General features: G+C 29.6%; 1 protein-coding gene across 1 annotated transcript; it reads right to left on the bottom strand.

The window, feature by feature from the left end:
- Positions 1–7896: 7896 nt before the first annotated feature.
- LOC125211418 (protein transport protein Sec61 subunit gamma-1) lies at positions 7897–9700 on the bottom strand. The gene is made up of 3 exons (XM_048111193.1): positions 9503–9700; positions 9290–9418; positions 7897–8052 (listed from the first exon to the last, which is right to left on the bottom strand). The coding sequence occupies exons 1-2, from the start codon at positions 9594–9596 to the stop codon at positions 9303–9305; spliced, it is 210 nt and encodes a 69-aa protein (XP_047967150.1). The 5' UTR covers positions 9597–9700; the 3' UTR covers positions 7897–8052; positions 9290–9302.
- Between the last annotated feature and the right edge of the window lie 3234 nt (positions 9701–12934).

Here is a 12934-nt window from a genome sequence, read left to right as displayed (position 1 = left end):
CACATTCTTCCTTGAACTTTCTGCGGAATTTGGCTCACTTTCAAGTATTCTTCCACTTCCTTATCTTTTTTATTATAACATGAAGTCAGTTTTCTGTTTTATGATTCCTTTTTGTTTGTGTGTTAATAATGTTTATTTTGCACACTTAATTCGCTTTTCACAAATTGTTTTGTGATTTTGGTTTGTTCTTTATTTTTTGATAATGATCTTGACTTTGTTTTTCCAATTTGTCAGATGTTGAGCATGGACTTTTGGTAGGAATATTGGCGTTGTCCGTGTGTTTTGGGAATATTGGCGTTGTCAGTGTGTTTGGGAATTAGCTTCGGCTATTTTATTTTTGTGTCACGGGCTCGCAGCGTCGGAATTGGTTGGTAATTGTTGCATATTGACGGGTATGGTGGGGTATATAAATAAATATTGAGGATGATGAATGTCGATTGTAATGTGATTTTTTGTGCAAATTTATTATATTTTATTACAATTTTTATTTTTATTTATGTTCCTATTGCACAATTACAAATGTTATGAATGTATACATGAACACAACACGCACTAATTATTTATTCTTTCAATTATATTGATATTTTATAAAATAAGATTAATGTCTATGTATATAATTATGTACTATATCTGAGGGGGTGTGTTATATTTCTAACTTTTTAAATTGCTAATTTCTGCTAACTCATCAACGAATGTATTAAAATGTCGAACGATGACATTAAAATGTCAACGCATAATTTTGTTGATATTTCAATTTTTCAAACTCTAATTATATGTTCTTTTAATTAATATAATTATAAATTAAGATCTATTAAAAGCAAAGAGAAAGGAAATATAGTACCCACGAACAAAAGATATACCTTTAATATATTTGTAAAACAAATTATAAATAAAAATTTAAACATGAAAAAAATAAACTATTGGTTTTTGTAAAAAATACTAATTTAGCATATATTGAAAATTTGAAATCACTATTTTTTATCAAATTTGTTTTGAAAATTAAAAAATTCGGAATATAACCTTATTTATATTTTATTAAACGTAAAAGTTATTAAATAGTATAATTTTAATTAAGATATATTCTAACTTGGATTTGCACACATTAATCATGGAACATAAATAGCATCAATTTATCCATTTTTTCATTAAACTTTAAAATTTGTGATTAACATGTGTTTGTGGTTGATCTTTTTATATGAATCAAAATTTTTTTTATTAACGATGTTTTGGGTAATTTTTTTTTTTAAACTTATTTTTATTATATGGTTTCAGGGGTATAATAAATGGTTATATATGAATTTCGATATAACGATATTGTTCCTCATTTAATAAATTTGAATTTAGATTCAAATTAGTGCAAAAAAAAAATCAATTGGATCATGCATCGCACGGATGTAACACTAACCTAGATATACTTTCACATTCGCAACCAAATGAAACCCCTTGTTACCCACTCAAGTTTCATGTCTTATTTATTTTCATACTTACTAATATAAAATTTTAAGACTGTTTTCAGAAATACTATATTGGAGGAAATTATAAGCATTGATAAAAATTTAAAAAAAAAAGGCAAAACTATTGGATTTCACCATTACCCAAAAAAAATTGGGAAGTGGCTTCAAAAAGGGTTTTAAAACCTCTATATTCAAATTTATTCATGTATTATGTGTTTTTTTAAATTTTTTTATCTCGTACCATTGAATAAATATTTTTAAAAAGATTAATTAATATGGTTTGTTGACATAAATTTATCTTAAGTTTTACTCCATACGGGGACACGAAAGTCTTACTTTGCTATTTCAATGCCCACAAAAGAGTCATATTTACTTTTCATAAATGGGAAAAATGTCATATTAAACTTTTAATTTACTTCTTTATAACTAATATTCCCTTTTATCGAGACTCATATTCCCTCTAACTTATTCAACTCAATTTTCTTTACATTTCTTAAAACTCGTGTCATAAACAAAAGAGTCATATTTCATTTTTTTATAAATGGGAAGTAGACCCCATATTCTACTAACTTATTCAACTCAATTTGGGTTTTAACTAATAATATATAACGAACCATATTCCACTAACTTATTAATACTTTTTTTTCATTTTTAAAACCCGGCATCCAAAAGGGTTCTATTTAGGGAGGAAACATTTTTAGTGAGTATAAAAAATACTTCCTCCGGGCCCCCTTTAAAGCTCATTTGAGTTGGCAGGGTTTTTTTAAAAAATATAAAGGGAAATTTTAAAAAAAAATGGAATTTAAACCCCCTTTTTTATTTATTTTTTTAATATAAAGTCCCCTTTTGGGCCCTACATTTATCCTAAAATTCTTTTTGATCCCTTACTTTAAATTTGTGACCTTTTTGGGTTTAAAAAAAACTAAAGTGTTTGGCCAACTTAATAACTTAATTATAATCTAATTAACCTAATTAACTTAATTAATTTAATATTAAATTTTATAAAATATTTTTTTACTTCAAATAAAAATTGATCAAATTAAAGGAAATTTACGTTGCTCATCTAATTAGTAGGGTTCATATTCTAATGCTTATAGCACTAATCCAAAATCAAGACCAAATCTCTACTCTTAGATTTTAAAATGAGTGGATAGATTAAATCTTACGAACCTCAATAAATAGTAGACAAAATATCAACAAAAGGTAATATCTCATTATGTTATCATATGATAATTTTCTGAATGTATTATTATATCAACATAGTGTATAACAAATATCAACAATAGACATAAGAATATCAACACAAAGTACAAGAAAATATCAACACATATTTATTGAGATTTATACATGGTTTTATTGAGATTTTTTATATATTTGTTGATAAAAATCTGGTTATCAACATTTACGAAAACTAAAATAAAAAATATCAAATTTCATCATCCGAACGTCGCCGGAACATATGCATTGAGATCCGTTGGAATCCTTACAAAATTATCTTTAATTTGATATATTTTTTTGCGAAAAAAATTTAAATCGAGAGAATTACGTGAATTTAAAACTTTAAGATGATTTTGATAAGAGGATATTGACATTAATATCTAATTTTATTTATTAATTTTCTTAATTAAAAATATAATCCATGCATTATTTCAACCACTAGATCTCAAGGAACTGGCAATGAGTACGATTAACATAATTTAACAATTATTAATCGCACAAATAAATCACATAATAATCAGATCTATTTAGTAGATTATTTAGACAAAATCTATTCGTGTAATTCTACATGTATCATGCTCATAACTTGAATTAATCATGCTTTAAGAATATTGAAACCTAAAAAGCTTTTCTACGCAAAGAGAAATAATACCTAATTAATTCTCCAAAGAATTGAAGATGACTACAGCTTCTCCACGTGACGCTTTGAATACTAGACCACAGATCTTCTCTCGGTTCCCAACTGCATCTGCATATACTAGACTTAAATAAAGAAGACAAAGAAATCCTTTTTCGAATAGGAGAAAATTTCGAGCTCTCTCTAGGATGAGGGGACAATATTGCGCCTAAAATTCAAAATTGTGTGTTTTCTGTCTCCTTTATTATCCTATTTATATTAAGTTCTTTTGGACCCGCATAGGATCTATGGAAGGTTTTGGATACTGCTCATCCAATTTACTTTTTACTAATTAAATTGAACCCACAATTTAATATAAGCTTTAATTGGAATATTACGAGCAGCCACTACGTAAGTAATAGTGAACTCTCCCCATCCAAATCCAAAATTATAAGTAATCCGGGTTTCGTTTAACTTTCATTTCCCGCTTAAGATGAAAATATCCATTAATTAATTAATGTCTCGCTATGGACTTAATTAATTAACTTCTTATTAAATCCAAGAGTGGACTTAGCATGAAACGCTTATTTATTATTCATGGAGTAATCAAACTCCAACTAGCTAGGTTCAATAATAAAACCTTGTTTCGCGTACTCTTGAGGACATTATCAAACGAGACTCACTCACGCACGATTCAATATAATAGCGAATCCTAAGACCGATGATATTAATCACCACTACCCAATATATCGGATTATTGGGTTGCGAAAACCCGCACCATTTGATAAGTCAAAGTAATGCATAATCAATACCGTATGCTCAATGCTAACCTACATTGATTAAGAAACAAATATTTATCAAGACCTCGCCTTTCGTCAGATAGCCTAAGGACAAGTCTTATCTAGATCCGTTCATGCTATACCACACCAATGTCATCTTATTTCGCAAGGCTTAGAAATATGCGGACCGACATTGTAACCTTCACGATGGACAGTCTAATTCCTCTAGGTTGTGAAATTCCTCTTTTTCTTTGTTTAGGACCACCGTGTTACCTTAAAGTGGACGCCCCACAACCGGTCTACTAAAACAAAGACTTAGACTTTGTTAAGTTAACTTATACATTTAAACATGCAATTAACATTCATTAAATTTAAAACATAACAACATTATGACAAAAATAACTGCTTTATTCCTTGAAAATAAAATAAGAGTTTTACAAAGATTCAATCACTCCAAAAGTGATTTCTAGTATACAAACTCTAACAAGATCTCCTAATCTAATAGCTAAGATTTAGTCTTAACTTGTGATTGTTAATTATTTAGCAATTGATCACTCCCCTAATAGTATATTGACAGAGTATAACAAATCAAATTCCAATATTGATGAACCCTAATAAATTGAACTAATCGTGTTCGGGTCATGGAAGATTTGCGAGGGAGGCCGATATCTTGGCAGAGGAGGAGAAGGATTTCGTGGCAGAGGATGAGGTTCAACGCTTCCATCTTCCGTCTTTTGTCTATCATATGCTATACGGAGGTCACGTTCGCCGCCACCGCCATGCTTAAACCAGCCCTCCATGTTCCCGACGCGTGAGAAGACGATCTACGACTTTTTGATTTGGGGTGAAATTTCAATTTACTAAGTTAAAATTGGGGAAAGTGGGTGTATGAAATATGAATGGAGAGGATCCCGTATGTTAATTGTTTCTTAAAATAATAGTAATATTTTTTTTATCTTTTAATTTTTAATGATAATTAAGTAAGTTAATTAGATTAAATAAATTATACTCCCTCCATCCCACAAAAGATGTCACACTTTTCTTTTCTTTTGTCTCATAAAAGATGTCACATTTCCTTTTAAAAAAAGTTCTCTCTCACATGAATATAAAAATTATATTTTCTATCTCCATTTAAAACACAAAACAAAACCTCTTAAAATTCGTGTCGCCTCACAAGTGTGACATTTTTTGTGAGACTTGAGTGGAGTAATTAAGTTATTAAGTTGGTCAAACACTTTGACCGTTTATTTTAACTGAAGGGCTTTTTGGTCCAAAAAAATATGTTTGGGACCAAAAGGTCAAAAACTTAATGTAAGTACCAAAATTTTTTAGGGCAAATGTAGAGGACCAAAAGTGGACTTTAATCTTTATAATAAAATGTTAATGAAAAAGTTAGTAGAATGAGGCTTATTACTGTTTATGGAATATTTCAATCGGAAATCCTAAAGTGGGACATCCAAAAAATGGTAAACCGGGACTATTAAAATGGGACGGAGGGAGTAATGAGTAACAATAATATACTCCTCCATCCATAAGAAATGAAATGTTTTCCGTTTTAGTTTGTCCCATTAAAAATGAAACGTTTCTAAATATGGAAACAGTATTCTCTCTACTTTATCTTCTTTCTTACTTTACTCTCTCATCATTAACTCACAAAACAACAATACATAAAATCACGTGCCGAAAAGCAAATGTTGATATTTAATGGGACGGAGAAATAGTACTCCCTTCATCCCATAATAAGAGTCACATTTTATCATTTCGGTCATTCCCACAATAAAAGTCACATTTCACTTTTACCATAAATGGTAAGTAGGTCTCACATTCCACTAACTCACTTCACTCATATTTTATTATAAAACCAATATAAAAAATTAGACATCATATTCTATTAACTTTTTTCAATTCATTATTCTTTACATTTCTTAAAACTCAGGTCACATCAAATGTGACTCCTATTGTAGATGAAGGGAGTATATGATATGAAGTACTCCCTCCGTCCCATTTAACATGGCCACCTTTCCTTTTCTGTCTGTCCAATTAAGATAACCACTTTTCAATTTTGGAAATAACATCTTCTCTCCTCTCTTCTCATTAAAATATTCAATTACATTTTTCTTCTTTATTTTATTTTACCTAACAACACTTTAAAATCCGTATGCCACTCAACAATAATCATAATAATAAAAATGTTCTAAATATCATGGATTAAAAATAAAATATTTTAAAATACTAAAAAATCTATACAATATATAAAAGTGGAGTTTTGGAGAAATTTACAAGATTGCCATTTAATTTAAAAAATTATATTAAATTAAAAATGTATAATTCAATGCCATTTAAACGTTTGATTAAGTGTGATTGGGAGGTTTTACTATGTGATTTGATTAAAAACTTGTGATTAAGTGGAGTGAGTGAGAGGTTTTACTATGTTATTTAAATTTGAGAAATTTACAAGATTAATTATATTAAATTAAAAATGGTAATCACACGATTAATACAAAATGGGGCCTATATTAAGTGAAGTGAGTGAGAGGTTTTACAAGGGTTACGTGCATAATATTTTAGCATATAAATATGTCATTTTAAAGCTAGATATCCACGCATATCTACTTACCTTATAGAACTCAAGCATACCATTTTGACTCTTACCATAGGAGGAAAGCTTGATGCCATGAAACCATTCCACACCTTCAAAGAATATTAGAATTAGTAATTCTTTTTTTAGCTTATAACTCGCTTCCTTATTATCTTCTCGATCACTGAATTTTTTTATAAAAGCATTGTTTTAACTCTTTACTAATAATAATACTCCTCCGTCCCATTGAAAATGACCCACTTTCCTTTTGCTTATCCCAACTAAGATTTATCATTACTTAAAATGGAAACACATTTATCTCTACTTTATTGCCTTCTCTTACTTTACTCTCTCCTCTTATCAAACAAAATATAACATGAAAATCTCGTGCCGCCCAAGAAAGGGGTTATCTTCCTGGATGAGGAGGAGTAGTCATTTATATTCATTTATTTTATACACTTTTTTTGAGTGATTATTATGTTATTAGGAGTAATATTCGATCATAATTCAGATGAAGATATTGAAACCATGTAATTCAATAAACTTGGACACAAATCCCGTCGGTTGGAATGTGTTTTCTATTATATTATGGAGTAAATTGTTTCAAATTGATTATGTTTCAATGTTTCAAATGCATTATTGTATATACTTTTAATTCTCATATTAACTAAAGTTTTGTTGCTTATTTTTTTCATTGTTATTACACTGTATATTTTTTATTTACAATTTTAATATAATATCGATTCTAATTTTTATTAAATTCATTTATGATCGTAAATTAATATTTTAAAATATCATTATCTCGCATATACTGAGTCTCTGATAGCACGGTGTAATACTAATCTTAATAAATACTAACTAATAAAATTTTTAAGTAGTGTGATATGTTCATTATACTTTTAAGATATGAATATTCTATAAATTGGGTCTTATTCTAATGCTTATAAGACCTAATCCAAAATCAAGACTAAATCTCCACCTTGGATTTTAAAATGATGGACGAGATTAAAGCTCACAAATCTCAATAAAGTAGTAGACAAAATATCAACAAAAGGGTAATTATCGCCATTATGTTATCATATGATATTGTCGGTGTTTTTTTATATCAACATCACAGACATAAATATCAACAATACATATTCAATTATTAATTTTCTAAATAATAATAATAATATAGTTGTATAAAATAATTAAAATTATTTAAATACCTCAAACAAAAAACTAAAATTAAACTCAACAAGGCAAACAGAATGTAGAAGTAGAATGTATTGCAAGTGTTTACAATATCGTGCATAAGATTAAGAAGAAGTTGTACAATATGACAAAACTGATCAAATAATGTTCCGAGCAACCGATCTTCACCGCTATCTGATTGTTGACCAGGGTTCTCATTCTAGCTGTGGAAGCCTGCACTTCAAAGAATTGTTTCTATTAGTGGGACTAATCTTTATACACAACCTAATAATATCATACCTGCAGAGCTAGCATGTGCAAATCACTCTAATTGTTGCAAGTGAGCATGTTTAGTGAGTGATGACCAACAAAGTAACAAATCAATATAACTTGTGAGAAGTAACAAATCAATATAACTTGCGAGGCAACTGTTGATGTAAAACCCTACCACATTATGATTTAATCTCATTAAAGTGCTTTTAACAGCATTGAATATAATCCAAGTATCAGTTCTTTGTATTCTGAGAAAAGATGATTGTGAAAATCATCAATTTTCCAACTAACAATGTTTTTCCTCGCTGCTCAACTAGCTGTTCTTTAATTAATTTTCTTTCATATTACTGATATCCAAGGTTCGAAGCAGCTTTAGAGTAAACAAAAAAAACATATGAGGATTTGCTTCAATATACTATTTATTCTTCAACGGCTTTGACATTTGAAGCTTCCTCCATGGCTTATAGATATTGTGAATATACTAACAAAATCTTAGTATCTAATCTTGCACCATTCAAATCAAGCAAGAAATATACTTCACCCCGCTCCAATTAGTCTATACATCATGTAAGAAAACTAATAGCAATTCATAAATATGATAAGGTAAAGTCTTTGAATTCCCTCTTAAACACTACAGCCTCAACTCTCATTTTTCACATTGTTTACTAGGAAAAATCTATCTAAAAAGCCAAAAGGGGCATTTTCCAACATGTTAAGAATGAGATAGCTTCCCCAAGTCAAGGTGTAAAAACAGGTCCAACATATACCAGTGCTAAACAACACATGGAATTTCTCTTGATCTATGAATTATAAAATTTCTCTTTCGATCTACGTTGACAGTTCCTAGAATTTCTGACACTTCAAACAATTGTAAGCCTTCAAGCTCTGTAGCTCTCATACTATTTTCTCTGTTTCATAGCAAGCACTAGAACTAGACAAAGTTCAGCACATAATAATCTAAAAGGATGGGGCTTTATTGATTCATAGATCTCATTCCATATAAAAATTAATGTACAACGTATTGATTTTTCACTTATTCCGAATAATCACTCCACCACTAGCTAGTTCATGATATAACACAATCGACAGTAACAGAAAGAGAAACGGCTAAAATCAAAAAGCGAGGCCACAACTAAGGTTGAAGCCGTGCATTTACATTAAACGAGTACAAAGGCGCAATTAGAGAAAGGGACTGTACCTAGGAACAAAATTCAAGCAGCACCAACAATAATATTGTTGATTGGAATGAAAATTAACTTGACGAAGAAACCAACGAATCCCATCACGACGAACCCTATAGCTGTCCGAGTGGCTACCTTGGTGAATTCTACAGGATAATCAAATTTCAAAAGATCAGGTCAAATCTCTCGCCTAAAATAAGAAGCTAAAATCAAAGTAAGAGGAATATTACCTTTGCGATCAGGCTTGTGGCATCGCTTGACGAGACGAACGCTGTCCTTGGCGAAATCTCTCAATGGATCGAAAACTGAATCCAGAGCATCCATTTCCAGATAGAATTCGATTTCTTTACTTCTTCGCCTGGATCTATAAAATTGATTCGGATTGAAGACGAAGTGAGGGTTTTATATTGGGGAAAGGGGCAAAATATTTTCCTAACCAGTTGGGGACTGCAGATTGGTTGAAGTCAACGAAGTATGACGCTGAATGAAGTTCCTTATATACCCCTGAAAATTAATTGATATTTATAATCGGAGAGGATCACCTCATTCAAATGATATACCATTTCATCCTACACTAATAAAATAATAACACGTGGATATTCTTTAAATTAACAATATAAAAGACTAAAAGTTTAATTATGATGATACATATCCTCATACATCAATAGTTTAATGCCATATATATATTCTTTAAAAAAGGAAATAACACACTAAAACCTAAAATTTAAACCCTAGAGGTTTCATTTATTTAATTCTCATTAAAAATCATAAACGTAAATCCCCTTTTTTTTTCTTTTTTGTTAAACTTTGTTTTTCGTCTGCAAGGAAGGTTAGCTCCGATTAATTTACGTTTACAACTATGTACTATTACTTAATTTCGTGACTTATTTTAAACTTAATTGGTATTACGTGTTTCTTCTTCCTTCTAATTCTCTAAGTTAAATGCATAAAAAATATAATAAAGGATCGAAATATCTATCAAAATATTTTATGTAATTGGTTTTAACTTTTTATGAGGCAGTACTAAAAATAAATGACATTGGATGAGAATATGATAAGTATGAGAGTTTTTTTATCTAGAAGTTAAAATTTAATTAAAAGAAAATTCTTGATAAATTGAATGTTTCGTTCATCCAATTTATAATGGAGACTGGAGAGCTTTTGACATTTTGTGGTTTTTAGAATGGTGAAACCTTTATTTAGTGTAGGAGTTGTTAATTTCATGGTGAAACTTTTATTTAGTGTAAGACTTGTTAAACGTTTAGCATGGTGAAACCTTGATATTAATTTATCGCAGTTTTTTTGGCAGCTGTGTGGGGGATTACATGGCATTAAATGTGTATGAGGATATGTATCATCGTAATTAAACTTTTAGTCTTTTATTTTGTTAATTTATAGAATATTCACATGTCATTATTTTATTAGTGTAGGATGAAATGGTGTATCATTTGAATGAGGTGATCCTCTCCGCGTCACTAGGAGTTCCATTCATGGGCGGCACGGGTTTTAAGAAGTGTTAAGAAAAGTGAGTGGAAAAAAGTTAGTGGAATAGGGGTCCCACTTGTATATATTAGTTTTAAATGAAATGTGAGTTGAATGAGTTAGTGGAAGGTGGGACCCTATTACCATTTATAGTAAAAGTGAACCGGGACTCTTATTCGCGGGCGGACTAAAATGAAAAAACGGGACTCTTATTCGCGAACGGAGGGAGTATATAATAGCGAACACCGAGTTTTACAACCATATTTGAGAAAGAAATATTTTTGTCTCAATTTTAATCCTTTCGTCCTACAAAAATATAGATTTTTCAATTAGTTCTATAAAAATATTTACTTCAATTATTCTGATAACTTACTTCTTTTAAATGAGGTGTGTCCCATTTCGTGCTAATATATTTTAATAATTCTTTTTTTATATTTCTATCATATTTTATCAATTATATACTTAAAACTTATTTCATCCTAAATATCTTTATTTTTAAGGGACGGAAGGAGTAACAAATTTTGTCTATTTTAAGAATACAGAAAATACTAGTAATTCCTTTGTCTCATTAAAAATGAAATATTTTTCTCTTTGGATTGTCCCATTAAAAATGAATCATCTCTATTTTTTCCATTCTTTTACTTTACTTACTCTTAATTAACTCATAAAACAACATTGCATAAAATCTCGGAAAACCATAATAGGACGGAGGGAATACTAATTTTGGTATTATTATAATATAAGATGTGATAAATTGCTAACTCTTCCTAAATGCTAATACAACTAATTAGAGATCTATGATCTTTAGAGATTTAGTGGTCTATAATTTGTCACGTATAAATTCGTTTAATTAATATTTAAATTAAAAAATAAGAATTTCTACCAAATTTAGGGTTTTTTATCACAATGTCAATACAGTGTATTAAACATATTAATACGATGTCTTGAATATGCCAACACAATTTCGAATTGACATTTTATATGTATTATGTGGACATATTATGATAGCTATATTGACATTTCATGAAAAATACGAAAATTAAAATTTTTTTTTTTCAAATTTATACATCGAAACATAGGCAAGTAAAATCTTGTTAGAATCCTTATAAAATTATCTTTAATTTGATATTTGTTGTGTGAAAAAATAATTTAAATTGAGATAGTTATATGCATTTAAAATTGTGAGATATTTTTTAAAAATAAGTTATAACTAATTTATTGTTAATTGACATAAATACTCTAATTGACATTCTTTTTCATTGTACTGATTCTCGGAATTGAATGATCATAACCCTTGATTTAAAGATCAAATGTCTACTCCCTCCGTCCAAAAGAATATGCACTTTGGGTTCCACACGAGTATTAATGCAAAATTGGTAGACTAAGAGAAAGGTACAGAAAAAGTAATAAAGTATTGTTAATGGAGAATGGGTCTCACCACATTAGAGAAAAAATAATTTTCAAAATTAGAAAGTTCATATTCTTATGGGACGAACTAAAAAGGAAAGAATGCATATTCTTCTGGGACGGATAAAGTATTATTTAATTGTAATTAACAATTTAAGGGTGGATTAACAATATAACACGTACCACTGTAATATACTATAAATAAATACTAGTTCATACTTAAAAAATATATATACAAGCACCACTGTGTGATTGTGTTAAATGGCACAACATCATTGGATAGCATTGAATAGAGATAAAGATCAAGTGATCACTTTTCTCCACATTCATAGGTAAATTAAGATCTTGAGAGGAAATTTCTTCAGATAAAAAAGAATGCTATCACCATTCTGCTTGTTGTTTTATTGTTGCTTTGATTTACATCTAAAAAATGATGCTTTGAGCAAGTCAGGAGACGAAATGCTCTCTAACTTGATAGCTAAAACTTATATGTGTTCTTACATGTTTGTAGAGAATAACTTCACTGACTTGCCGCTGCAGAAGAGGCTGACATGTCAGGAGCATTTTCTCCTTGCCAAGAGGCAGGTAACCTTTGAAGAATGAGCATATGCATAGCACAAAATCTGGCCTATAACCAATGCTGTAGCGTCAAGCAGAACTTAGAAAACAGCCCTTTGGGGTGTGCTTGCATTTCCTTCTGAAATAATGACTAAGCTGTGTTGGCTTTCTTCGTCTCTGGTTGGGTTTCTTCGAGTTTTTCTGTGACAGAGATC

This window comes from Salvia hispanica, chromosome 3, assembly GCF_023119035.1.
Source record: "Salvia hispanica cultivar TCC Black 2014 chromosome 3, UniMelb_Shisp_WGS_1.0, whole genome shotgun sequence".
Classification (NCBI taxonomy): Eukaryota; Viridiplantae; Streptophyta; class Magnoliopsida; order Lamiales; family Lamiaceae; genus Salvia; species Salvia hispanica.
The sequence above is the reverse complement of the archived record's forward strand: the minus strand, read 5'-3'. Positions and strand labels throughout refer to the sequence as shown.